The sequence below is a fragment of the Colossoma macropomum genome, unplaced genomic scaffold (assembly GCF_904425465.1).
Source record: "Colossoma macropomum unplaced genomic scaffold, Colossoma_macropomum, whole genome shotgun sequence".
NCBI lineage: Eukaryota > Metazoa > Chordata > Actinopteri > Characiformes > Serrasalmidae > Colossoma > Colossoma macropomum.
Window position 1 is genome coordinate 34,741,354 of NW_023494791.1, and position 13,529 is coordinate 34,754,882.

The window sequence follows — 13,529 nt, forward strand, 5'->3', positions numbered from 1 at the left end:
ACTCAATTAAGAACCAGTCACAAAGGATTTTTTTGTGTAGGTTCCTCATCCCTGCTTCCCTTGGTTTAACATCCCACCTCTTGTACCTGTGTGAATGTCCAGAACCGAAGGGTTGTACACAGCCAGTGGGCGACTCTGACGGGTTTGCTTCTTGGATTGGCGGGTTGGAGCGAGGGGAGAGATAGCCGAGGATGGACTGACACTTGGAATATCTCCAAATATCTAAAAAAGAAGAAGAAGAAGGAGAAAAAGGAGGAGTAAAAGAAGAAAAAGAAAAAGATGACAGAGGGTAGGAGGAAGAGAAAGAGGAGAAGTGGAAGAACCTGGGTTAGATCTGTATAACTGTATCTGTGTATAAATAAATATGAAGGAACCCATTGAGGAGTGTGGAGATCAGTGAGTTTGTGTGAGTCAATGCCTGTTTAGGTGTGCATGTGTTGCTGTGTAAATGTCTGCAGGGTTGAATGCTTGTGGGAGAGTGTCTCCTTGTGACTGAACATGTCCCGAATCAACAGAGGAGTGTTTAAGGCTTGCGTCTCCAGACAAGAGCGTTTTCAAACTCCATGAATGGAAACACATTTGCTGTTGAGACAGCAAGCACATAAAAACCAAGACATCAAATGCCTCCTTCATAAGAGTTCTCTAAGATCACTGAAAGAGCAGAAATACTCTAAACAGTCTCTCACTGAAAGGCATTTGAACGAATGACACACATCCCACAGAAATAGCTGCTACAAAGGAAAATCTGCTTTACTAAACATGCTTTCGTAGTAACAGTGTGGGATGTGTGTGAATCAAGCAGTGTTTACATCCAGACTTCAGGCAGAGAGTTGAAAAAGCTGAAACTAGCAGAAGTTTGGAAGTCTCAACATGAGTGAGTCGGGAGATCACAGAGCTGGTAGAAGGGATAGAATCTGATAGTGCTGAGAAAAACTTCAGACGCCAGCACCACTTCATCCCTTCTCTTCTCATCTCTCTCCATCTTCACGTGCATGGCCGCCTGCCCACATCTCTACTACACCACCTTTTCCCCAGGTTTCCTTCCTTCTAATGAAGGGGAATGCAGCATGATATTTAAAGACATTTTCAAGATGTATTTTTATTACAGCTGACAATTAAAATAATTAATCATGACTAATCGCATTAGTTTGTGCAGTTAATCTCAATTAATCATTACATTTCCTATTAAAAACATTGTTTTCACCTGAACCTGAAAATGTCATGAACAAGTTTTCAATTTTTAGCACCAGTGTCCAGTAAGAGCAACAGTGGCAGCACAAGTGTGTTCATCATTTTCATATATACAGTCAAATTATTTCATCTCCTCTGCAATTGTAGCCTCTTGCTCTCATTCAGACAGCTCATGAATTCTCGTTACAGTGGATGCTTCATACTTATCTAATCAGATACTTCATATTATGTGGTTTATGCAGTTCGTTGATGATGTTTACAGGCTCTCTATAATTGGTCTAAATCTGTCTTTTTCATGACGCAAACAGTTATTCAATGTTCTAGATGTACTGACAATACCAGACATCTAATGACTCACAGAATTCATTAATCAATTCCATATAGCGGTGTCTCAATTTTACAGCAAACAAAAGGAATGGCTGAAATTGTGCCTTACGTTATATGTTCCCATTTCAGTATATTACAGCATTCAACAGTACAGAAGGACAACATTTGAAATAGAAATTGTGCTTTATAGTGCCTCACTCTAATGCTGTAGCCACAAACTATATGATATTATTAATATGGCATTATTTGGGTGGTGAATCATTCTCCGACACTGACGTGGTAGTGGTGTGTTAGTGTGTGTTGCACTGGTACGAGCGGATCATAAACAGCAGTGCTGCTGGAGTTTTTAAACACCTCAGTGTCACTGCTGGACTGAGAACAGTCCACCAACCACAAATATTCAGCCAACAGCGTCCTGTGGGCACTGATGAAGGACCAGACGATGACTGACACAAACTGTGCAGCAAAAGATGAGCTACTGTCTCTGACTTTACATCTACATAGTCAACCAGGACCAACAAGATAGGTGTGTCTAAGAGAGTGGACAGTAAATGGACAGTGTTTAAAAACTCCAGCAACACTGCTGTATCTGATCCACTTGTACCAGCGCAACACACACAAACACTCCACCACCATGTCAGTGTCACTGCAGTGCTGAGAACGATCCACCACCTAAATAATATCTGCTCTGTGGCGGACCTGTTGGGGCCCAGACCACTGAAGAGCAGGGTAAAATGGGGCTAAAAATGGCTCCCGAGTGGCACAACCGTCTAGGCGTTGGCCCTGTCATCAGGAGATCGCAAGTTCGATCCCTGGCGATGCTACAGCCATCCGTAGCCGGGAGTCCAAGAGAGCACAATTGGCCTTGCTCTCTCTGGGTGGGTAGGATGGCCCCCCCTCATCACTCAATGCGATGCTAGTCAGTGCAGTCGTCTGTTAGCTGACGTAACAAATCTGGCGGTTGGTGCTTTCCTCCGAGCGCGTTCGGCTGTCCAATGATGTTGCGTGAGCGGCAGTTTGAAAAGATGCAGTGGCGCTTCACAGGTCTCGGTGGAAGCCTGTGTTAGCCTTCACCCTCCTAACGTTGGTAGTATCATGTGATTGGGGGAGTCCTAACTAGCGGGTGGAATTCGAAACAACTAAATTGGGGAGAAAATCGGGTAAAAATCCCCCCAAAAAAATGGGGCTAAAAATGATGCAGACAAACAGATGGACTACAGTCTTTAATTCTGAAACTTCAAAGTGGACCTATATGGTTAGTGTAGCTGATAAAATGGACAATGAGTGTAGATACAAGGCAGTGTAATTAATGAAGCAGCTGGTTGGTGTTTGCTGAGCGATACCCACTGTGTTTTCGTGATACAATTTATTACAATCACTTCACATTCCTCCCCCCGTCTTTCCTTATCGCCATCCTTGTTCTTCTCCTTCTTCATTCATACTCTCTCTCCCTCTGTCTCAGTGTTAGACTTTTCCATCTACTCTCTGCTTCTTTCTCAACCTCTCCAGCCTTTACCACTCTTTCACTCTCTCTCTAGCCACTCTCTCTTTTTCTCTCCTCACACTCTTCACTCTCTCTCTCTCTCACACACACACACACTCTCTTTCTTTCCCTCCCTCTCTCCCTCTCCATCTCTCTGCTCCTCTACAGATGGACCTGAATGCATAACACTGTCTGCTGAGAGCATCTGGGGCTATCTCCAGTCTGGAGTGCAGCAGCCTCAGCCTGAGAGAGGAGCTAATATCCACCCGTCTGCAGAGTCACTCCATACCTTGAATTTCAACACCACACTCACTCCAACTTTTCTTAAGGGGTTGGAAAAAACCCTCAAGGTCACAACTGCCCAGTAACTCCATCTTTGGCTATATGGCAGGGCTCTGAACAGGTTGGAAGATCAAAAATGAAAAAGATAAATCACTGTTAACTGTTCAGGAAAGTTAATCTGAAGTCTCTGTTATCAGCTAATGACACTGGTTTCTTGTTCCCACAATTCATCAAGAATTTAAAATAGCTGATTGTTTATGTTTTACTTCCAAACATACAAGTGTCTTTGGATCAGTATCATAATTTCTTTCGGTTTATCTTGCGCACTGTGCAGCATAGGCTAGACATAATTTCTCGTCTTGTCATGTCTTTACATTTTTCCACAGTTCATAAATGAGGAACCAAAGAGAAGAGAAATGAGTGTACTGTAAATATTTTATCAACCTAAGCGCTATGTTAAAGTATGCATTAGACAGTAAGATTAGTAATTAGGCATCACAGTTATTACATAACCACCTGATCGCAAGCTGACTGCAATTATTTTCTACAATTGTTAGCTTTCACAACACATGTTTATGCCACAATGTTTATGCCACAACAAACAGAACATGAACTGAGTGTACTTTTATCAGTAGTGTTGAGTGAAAACATGTAAATAGAAGAAAGCAGGAAATGTTTTTATTGAGATTGATCATGGGTCAGTGCTTCCCACACGTAGGCAATATCTGAGGTGCACCCCCACAAAGTATACTGACAACCACCCAAGTATAACAATATTTAGATATTTGGATATTTAACAATATCCAATTTCAATTTCATCATATTTCAGGAAGTTATTACTAGGAATAAAAAGGGCACACAGTGTCACTGATGCCAAGCATCACTCTTTTTCCCGGAGACAATTTCCGACTGGTGTTATGACAAAGATAGAGGGCGACGGTGAGCAACATGTAGTTATTCAATGTTTTTAATAACACCTTTAGAGGGCAGCAATGAGTACTCATTGTTTACTTGAGTGCGAACTGTTTCTTTTGTCAGTCGGCAAGTATTGAAGCCAAGACAGCTAAACAGCCACCAAAGCTACTTTAGGCTTATACTTTAATAGTTGCAAACTATGAACAAAACAATTACATTTTTAATTGCAATTATTTACATGGTAGTTAATCGCCAATCATGACATTTTAATTTTGTTCTAAAAAAATGCCTATTATTATTATTATTATAATTATAATTATTATTATTATTATGTTGGTGTGGAAATGGTAAAATATTGGCTCTGCTTAGAGAGAACTGAGAACTGTTTTATTCCTTTTCTGAGCCCTGTAGTATTGAATGCTTTACTGCACCTATGTATTTTAGCACTTGTGTTAAAAATAGCTAGGGCTGCACAGAATGGACAAAATACTAGTACTGCAATTATATTGCTGTATTATGCATTGATATGCATTGCAATATATTAAAAAGACAACTGTTAATCTTTGACATGACATAATAAAAGACCTAGACTATTTTTATCAAAATTAGATGCACTTGTGGAAGGCTCATTTTCATATAGCAGGATTCTGCAATACTAGTACTGAAAAGGTCAATATTACAATAACTATTTAAAAAAAAAAAAAAAAACTGTACAGCGTGCAGCCCTGGATCAAATTTGGATAAAAATTTTAAATACAGTGATATGCGTAAGTTTTAACACTCCTGCTCAAATTACATGTTTTGTTGATTTTCTAACTAAAAATAAGTACACATCCTTTACAGGGAATAAACATTACTACAGTATATTTCTGCAAGCTTTTATGTACAATTTGAAATTAACATTATAGGAAAAAAGTACAAGTTTATGTATATATAATGTGCCATAACTTTTGCATAGGTCAAAATATGTTTTCTTTTCTTTTCCAATATGTTAACTTCAGCAAATAAACAGTAACTGTGCATTAAGTGAAGAAGTGTGGCCTAATGTTTGCAAACAACTTTGTTAAATTGTGACAACAGCACATAAGTATATGCTTCAGTATGATGCAGCTGCCCTCTCTCAAACATTCACATTGCTGCCTTCTAATTAGCCTAGCAGTTCTCTTGTAACCTAATTAAGTTACACCAACAAATTAACTTCTGCCTCAAAAATGTTTAAATGAATACATCTCCAATAGTTTCAGGCATTACTGCATATTTGCCTGTATGAGATCAATTCATGGAAGAAATGCCTGCCCTGGAAAACAATGGTGAAAAAACAAATCCCTAAATATGGGTCACTTGATTCAAAACACACAAAACACACAGCTTCAAGCACTGACCTGGAATATGCCTGCAGGTTGCTCTGTTATGCAACAAGGTAATGCTTTCACTTTTTTTATATGCCAGGTAAAATAAGTGATAGATTATGAATTCATCTCGACCTTTCATGTAGATTCGTGAGTTAACCCCATCTAGGGATTACCCAGATTATTTACCATCTAAAGCTGCTTGAATCAATGATTTCTTCAGCACTTTAGTCAAATGAGAGTGGATCGTCCTAAGGTAAACCACAAAGTGAAGTGCTCTGAAACATTGCTTGAACACACAGGGCTCCCCTTAGTGGCTTTAAGGAGCATGACAACGACTAAGTGACTGTTTAAAGTTACTTAAATCACATGAAATCCAAACAATGCAACAGCATAGAAGCTGCTATACATCTTGCTTCACTGTAACACTCACTCAAAGGGAAATGCCACTGTTTTCCTTCCTCAAATTTCTGCATAATTCAATCACTGACATATAAACAGTCATTCAGAGTGGTTTGATGTGAAATAGTTCATTGTAGAGAAACTCAGATTTTGTTACAGTTGTGGTGAAACCAGGGGGTCGCAAATACAGCCCTTTTATTTATTATCCAAAACAACCAATTAACCTACATGTGTTTTAATATGCAGTGTTAATGAGGGTAAAATAGTAAATCTAAAAAAAAAATTGGGAACTATTTTGTGACACAACTTAACTTAAATGGAACTTAACAAGGCCAAAACTTTATTTCAAAACTATCATAAAACAGGGTCTCAGAAATCAGGCAGCATATTCCTAACCCTTTTACATAACAGCTTTCTGTGAGGTAATTTCTACATACATTAAAAAGGAATTCTGGCTCTGAAGCACCGATTGGCCTCTATTATAAGCAAATCTTGTTTCTGGTGATAGACAGCATGGCACAGTACAGAATAGAGACTAGGCTGGAAAACACTGTTGCTGTTATCACTCTGGGAATAAAAAAAGAGGATGAGTCACCTTTTCGTGTTGCTCGATGAGGATTTCCACCACAATGTTTTGGAACTTGAGGTCCATGATGGCAGCCACTGTCTCCTCCTGCGGTCGCATGAGTGTGGGGCCAAACACCACACCCAGGTTAGCTACGGTCATCAGGTTCTGCTTACTGTGGGCCGCCACACTGCACATAAACACACAGACACACACAGAATGAGACCAAGAGTGAGGGAGAGAGAGCAATTTCTCAACTCTACTTGAAATTAGTGTCATATCTAACTAGTGAGACTGACTTTAAGGGGGATAATAATTCAAAATTATGCTATGGGGAAGTAGCTGTATTAATACATGTTTTGTGCGTGTGTGTGTGTCTGTGTGTCTGTGTGAGAGATTGGAGTAATACTAATACGCTAATTTCTTACGCATATCTCTTTTCTTAGTGATCTCTCTGGGTTTGTTCATTAGTTTATGACTATCTAACTATTGCTTGCTGTTGTTTTTTTTTCCTTTTTTCTTTTTTTTCCCCACTTGCTGAGACTCTGGGCGAGATTGATGTAGAAGCACAGACATGCAAATGTGCCTTGATGCAACCACAATATGCTTCCAAAATGCATCTGAATTACTGTTTGATGACAGGTTTACACTGCATGATAATCATCACAATAATGACGTCCCAGACAAAAAACAAATCATGAAAAAAAATTTCTATGAACGCGAGTTAAAATTGGTGGTCTTTGAATATTTAAAGGCTGCACAGTGACTGATCTACTACCTTTGAGACAAAAGACAGCCTATGATAAAGTTCTGGCAGTGTCAGAACCTTTGGTCCAAAACCATGCAATGTGACCCCTGCAAAGGACACACGTCTAATGATAAACTGAGGTAAAACCAAGTTTCAGAATATTAGCTCTAGTTACAAGTCTGGTTCAAACCTCACTTCACATATGGAGTGACCTGCAGTGGAATAGCACAGCGAGCTACCACATGGTGGACAGAAAAGTTAGCATACTGACCTCAAGTTCAGTCTGGGGAATGAACATTCCATGTAGCCATTTTCCCCCAGTCAAGAACAGCGCCAACCGTTCCTTTCTAGCCATTTAGTACATGTTCATTCAGACAAAGCATCGCCACTATTACGGCAAGGGGATTTTTTTTTTGCTTGCAGTTCTTTATTTTTCAGCAAAAAAACAAAACGAACATGCAGAATGCCATTTTCTTGCATCATAAGTCTACTGCAAGAAAATCTTAACATATAATCGGGCATGCAGAATAACTGAATTCGTAAGGACTGATATGGAGTTTGGCCAAGATGTTTTTGCAGTAAAAATATAAGACCACTGTAACTGCACGGTGTAAAGCAGGCTTAAGACTTCAGCTTATACCACAAACTGCAAGTATCCCCACCCACTAACTTTGTTTCTGAGGCAAAGGGTTTAAAAGGCAGAGTGAAATAATGGAGCTGTCAAAAAGCTCAAGATAAAACAGTAAGTGGAAGTTCTGTGACAAAGAGATTAGGGATGTTCATGGGTATAGTTGTAGCTCTTTTGCCTGTAATTGTGATAAATATGTTCTGTCCCCCCAAATTTTCTCTCCAATTATGTTGTGTCTAATTACCACTTGGTAGCTAGGTCTCCCCATTACATGATGTAAACAAGCTGGGAGGGCGAAGGCTAACACATGCTTCCTCTGAGACGTGAAGTGCATCTGCATCTTTTCGAATCACTGCTAACGCAACGTCACTGGACATCTCAACACACTTGGAGTAGAACGTTATGTAAATCCTGTTATGCCGGCAAACAGGCTAGCATCATGCTGAGTGACTGGAGAGAGGGAGGATCATTCTATACACCCAGAGGAATCAAGGCCAATTATGCTGCCTCGGACTTCCAGCCAAGGATGGCAATAATGGAATGCTTACAATGGCTGCACCACTCACGTGACCTTCTGTAGCCGGTTTTGCTTGTCTTTACTGAGGGTAATAATTCTGGGCAGCACTGTGTGTGTGTTCATTCAATGCAACCAGAAGCATCTGACCAGTTCAAATCAATGTTCAGCTAACACTTCCAGCACTTACAACATAGGGATTTTGGCCTCTAAAGAAGAAATCATACAATTTTAAAGGTACGAAATTCTGATGACCAACAATATTTAAACATGAAATGTGAAAATCTGTCGTTTTGATTCGTTCAGCAAACGTGTTCAGTTGCATGGGAGGGACTCCTTTCCTTAGAACAAACAACAAAAATCAAGCAACAAACAAGTAAATAAACTATAAACAAATGTGAAAAGCCAAAGCCTGTATAATTTTGCCTGTGGAAATTAGTCTTAATGTTCTGATTAAGCAAAACAGAAAAGTGCTGGTTTATTTACTTTGTTTACTTTGGTTTATTACATACAGCTGGGAAAATTAAACACGCTTGAACATTTCATATAGCAGCTTCAGTTTATGACCTGAATGTATATTTAATGTACCATTAAAAAATGGTTAAGAATAAACACTGTCAGTCTCAGTTTTATTGAGGATGGAGCTGCAATGTCTAAGAACGCTCTAAGTCTGGGGTGGGCATTCCTCCTCCTGGAATGCCCCAGGGCATGTAGGTTTTGTTTCTTTTTTTGCCACAGCAAACATGTAACCCCCTTAGGCCACGGAGGTACTGATATGTGTTTGGTTAGGATTAGAACCAGCCCGGGATGATGCTCTAGTTCTGCACTGGGTTATTTTGCCTAAAATGAGGTGATCCATCTTTCCAGAGCAAAAAAAAAAAAAAGTTGAAAAAAGTTCTACAACGGTCTTACCGTGAGCGTGCTGACTTGTTACTTGGTTGGCTCTGCTGGAGAAAAAGCAATTTCTAGTGTGCCAGCTGGCCCATGTAAAGTTGAAAAAGGAAACAAATAAATAAATTTATAAGTGTTATTTATTAGCAGAATAGTAGTAGTAGTTGTAAGAAATATTGTAAAAGTGCACAGCTGAAAAGCATAGAGACATATTTACTAACGTTTTAATCACAGATTACGACTTTAATTGCAGATTTGTTCAAATTAAGTGGCGCAACAAAACTCAACAAAATAAAACAAAACCCAGGGTAACAAATCTTTGATTAGCTGTAAACCATGCTTAATTTAATCTTTGCTCATGCAGCCCACCCTAAGAACTAAGAATTAGTAATACATACACAAAGGTACAATTTCACAATTAAATTTGTGCATGTCCTTTTTGTATGGAAATCCATTTTTACTAGCAAGGGGAAAATGTGTTGTTTGTTTTTCTGGCAGCATGTCCATGCTTTTTTTTAAGCTTAGAACTTTGATGCAAATGAAACATCTGATCAGCCCAATATACTGTTTTGCTCATGTAAAATGATTTATGTCAATAAAATAGAGTTTATATATATATATATATATATATATATATATATATATATTATATATATATATAATTGCTTTAGTTTATCTAAACAAAAATGTTGCTTTGACTTGTTTAAATTCAAAGTAATGTTTAAATTCAAAGTAATTATATGTAGATAAAACTAGTTCAACTGAAGTAATTCAGTTCAATTAATAAAGTAGTTTTTTAGAATAACAAATAACAAATAAGTCAAATTTTTGAGAAAATAAGTCACTATTTCATTATAACTTGCAAAACGGAATTTTTTTCCCCTGATGAGATTTGTGATTTTAATCCAGCAAAACGCATAGTTTTTACAAGTGCTAAGGGATAATTCTGGAGTGAATTACCTTTTATAATTTGCTGAACATGGAACTCCCTCAGTAACAGCAGTCCTGTTCAAACTGACATTACAGTAGTGTAATAACAAAACCAGGTAACAGAAAACAGCGCCTATTTTTTTTTTTCTTTTTTGTGACCTGAACACAAGGCTAACAGCTAAAATGGAGCTTGATTTGACCCAGTTCCTTAGTCCTTAAGCTACAGAAATCCACAACATTTTTGGTGATGAAATTACCAAATTACAAGGAGAGGGAAAATGAAATATCTTGAAAGAACCACTCGCAAGACAATGTCTGGTTGGGCAGCATTAGGTAAACTAAATGAACCCACTTTACTAGCCTAAGGCTAGTCTATATGCTATTTAATTGCACAACATGTTATTGTTTGGATGTGTGGCACCTGCCGCGTAATGCTGATGTAAAGGTCCGCGCAATGATGTTTCGATCTGGGCTATTTGGGGTAATTTAGGGAAATGACACAGACCCTTTCTCCTGTATGAATTGGCCAGTGAAATCATGCACAAATTACAATACCAGACCTCCTCTGGTAAAACTAACCCAGCTCGAATAGGGCTCCTAATCTCCTCCCAGGAAACTCTGCAATAAGGCAAGCTTAAAAATAGCAGCGACCAAACCTTTGATCTTACGATGGCTGCTAAAGGACAGCTGCACCTATTTAGTAAATTGTGAAAGGCCCTGTTTAACACCTAAGTAGGTTTTGCGATGGCACAAAACATTAATAGAGTCATTAATTATAGTGATACTCGTGCCAGTGTTAATTCACATTCTTAAAAAAGATGATTCTTCAAGGGCTCGTTAGTAAAGGGAATGAATTTATTTAGAATCATGAGTTCCACATAGAACGATTTCATGCTTAAATGGTTCTTTGCATGGTAAAATGGTTCTTCAGCTTGACTGAAAATGTGCTGCATAAGGTTCTATACAGAACTTTTTTTGGAGATGGTTCTATACAGCACCAAAAGTTCTATATACAACACATTCTCCAACAGTCTGAAGAACCAGTTCACCATGCAAAGAAACACTTAAGCATGAAATGGTTCTATATAGAACTCATGGTTCTAAATCCCCTTTACAAAAGAACCCTTGCAGAACCATCTTTTATAAGAGTGTATCTCTAAGTGAGATATGAGAGGCTGGTGGCATTATTATGATTGTGTGTTCTTGGTGTTTATTTGTTTACCTTCATAGGTTCTGGCCTTCTATGCTGCATTGTGGGTGTGAAGGATAATGTCTTAAGTGTATTTAAGTGGGTGATGAAGTCTATTAACATGATTTAAATTCAGCCCAGTCTTCGATAGTCTGATGTACATTTCTCATGTTGGAATGTAACCAGATCTGTCAAATAGTTAACCTCTTTCAGATGGCACACTTTGTGGGGGAAAACAGGAAGCCACTGATAACTCCAATTAATCACCTTGCAAATCCAATTTCAGATAGCAGGGTGGAAATTTTGGCTGTTTCTTTCAGTCTGTAAGCAGTGTGTTTCAGAGCCAGCTCTGGGGAGTGTGTGAGCGAACAGGCCGGATTGAGGAGGAATTTCATGGCGGATAACCCAAATTTCATTTCCAATGGTGCGTCCACTGGCACAGATTCCAGCTCTATATTTTGACGGAGACGAGGCTGCCCGGTGGCTTGATCGCTGGGAGGGAAAGAGATTATGTACTTATCTTCAATTTGCTCCCATTTAGATTATATAAAAATTCTGGGCATGGAGAAAAGCCTTGTAATGTTAGCTAACGTTATTTAGAAGTATCTTATAGTATATAATCGCTCAGAAGGCCCTGTTACGTAACAATGATCTGTTTTAGAAAAGAGAGGATGAGGTTAATCCTTAGAATAAAAAAGTAGGGCTTAATCTAGATCATGGCACTTTTGTTGTTTTTGTTTATATGAGATGAGTGTGTGTGTGCAGCTGGAGAAGTGGGCTGCTGCTTTGCTCTTCTCTCAGCTGTCTGCCTATGTGTGCCGTTGCCTTGGTGACAGAGGTAAGGCTACAGAAAGCCAAAGGTCTTTATGCTGGTGTAGTGTGTGTGTGTCTTGGACCCATGTAGGGTTAACGCGTGTTTGTGTAAGTGTGTGATATATGTGTGGAGAGGGAGGAAAAAAAGGAAAGTGATGGAGATTCAATGAGAAAGATAGGGCTTTAGGGTGAAATAACGTGTGAATTCAAGAGAAAGATACTGCAGTGAAAAAGAGAGGGCAGGAAACAGTGTTTTCCCTCAGTGTGGGAAAAGAGGGAAGAGAGCAAGAAAGAGAGGAAGGGAAAAAGAGGGAAGGAAAAAGTGAGAGAGAACAAGAATATGGGTGACGAGAGGAAACACACAGAATAGAGACAGAGGTTCTAGGCAATGTTGATAAAATTCAACATCACAGTAATCTACAAGTATATCACTGTATTTAATGAAAATTTTGGTCCCATCATCGCTACTTAGTATTCTTTAGTCAGTTATTACATCTGCTTCAGTTATATCTAAAAACATGTTTAAAATGGTACACTATTAAAGGCTATTAGAATCAGTTTGTGCCAGACAATCACAATTCACAGCCATACCACGCCTACTAACCAAGGAACAGGAACATGTCTCCATGTGCAGGTGGACAGCTAGCAAAATGGACAAGGTTCTGGTAAAACATAGTCCTTGTTCATTAATTGACAGTAATGACTAAGGATGGGGGGTGGTGAGAAGGTGAGGGCTGCACATTGACACATACTATCCAAAACACGAGCCTTGTGTTGAGAACCGCAGCTCTATGCTTACAAACCTGACAAAGTTTTTGCTCTGTTTTACATCTATTAAAATTACACCAAAGGCAGCCTTATGCAGCATTATGATTCGAATCCAGACACAAAGTAAATTTCCAGAAATTTTAGGAATCTTACTATTTGTTTAGCTTTGATGCATTTCGAACTGTTCTGTGAACCCAGCACAGAATTAACTCTGATAGATAATAATGTATGTGTCAAAACCACTGAAAACAAAAACTAATACTGCTGTCTGACACCATATGCACAACATATAATGAGAGAAAAGAGTAAGAGAAAAAAGTAGAGTGAGGCCATAGAATGGTTGAGTAGCAGAGAACGAGAAAGAGAAGGAGAAGTAGAAACGTGCAGTCACTCACTTGGCCAGGTGTTTGGTAACCAGACTCAACACCTCTCTGTTTCTCTCAGGCAGTTTGTGCACTAAACAGTGAATGGCCTGAACACGAGCCTCCGGACTGCCACTTTCTGTTCACACACACAAACACAGGTTACATTATT

The 13,529-nt window shown here is 39.0% G+C and overlaps 1 protein-coding gene across 6 annotated transcripts in view; it reads right to left on the bottom strand.

The window, feature by feature from the left end:
- arhgap10 (Rho GTPase activating protein 10) overlaps window positions 1-13,529 on the bottom strand; it is a 127,487-nt gene that overhangs the window by 28,530 nt on the left and 85,428 nt on the right. For all 6 annotated transcript variants that reach the window (XM_036574915.1, XM_036574917.1, XM_036574919.1 and 3 more), the window contains 3 exons: window positions 13,391-13,496; window positions 6,545-6,704; window positions 87-222 (listed from right to left, as the gene is read on the bottom strand). In XM_036574915.1, coding sequence (XP_036430808.1) covers window positions 87-222; window positions 6,545-6,704; window positions 13,391-13,496 — 402 coding nt within the window. The remainder of the gene's footprint in view (window positions 1-86; window positions 223-6,544; window positions 6,705-13,390; window positions 13,497-13,529) is intronic.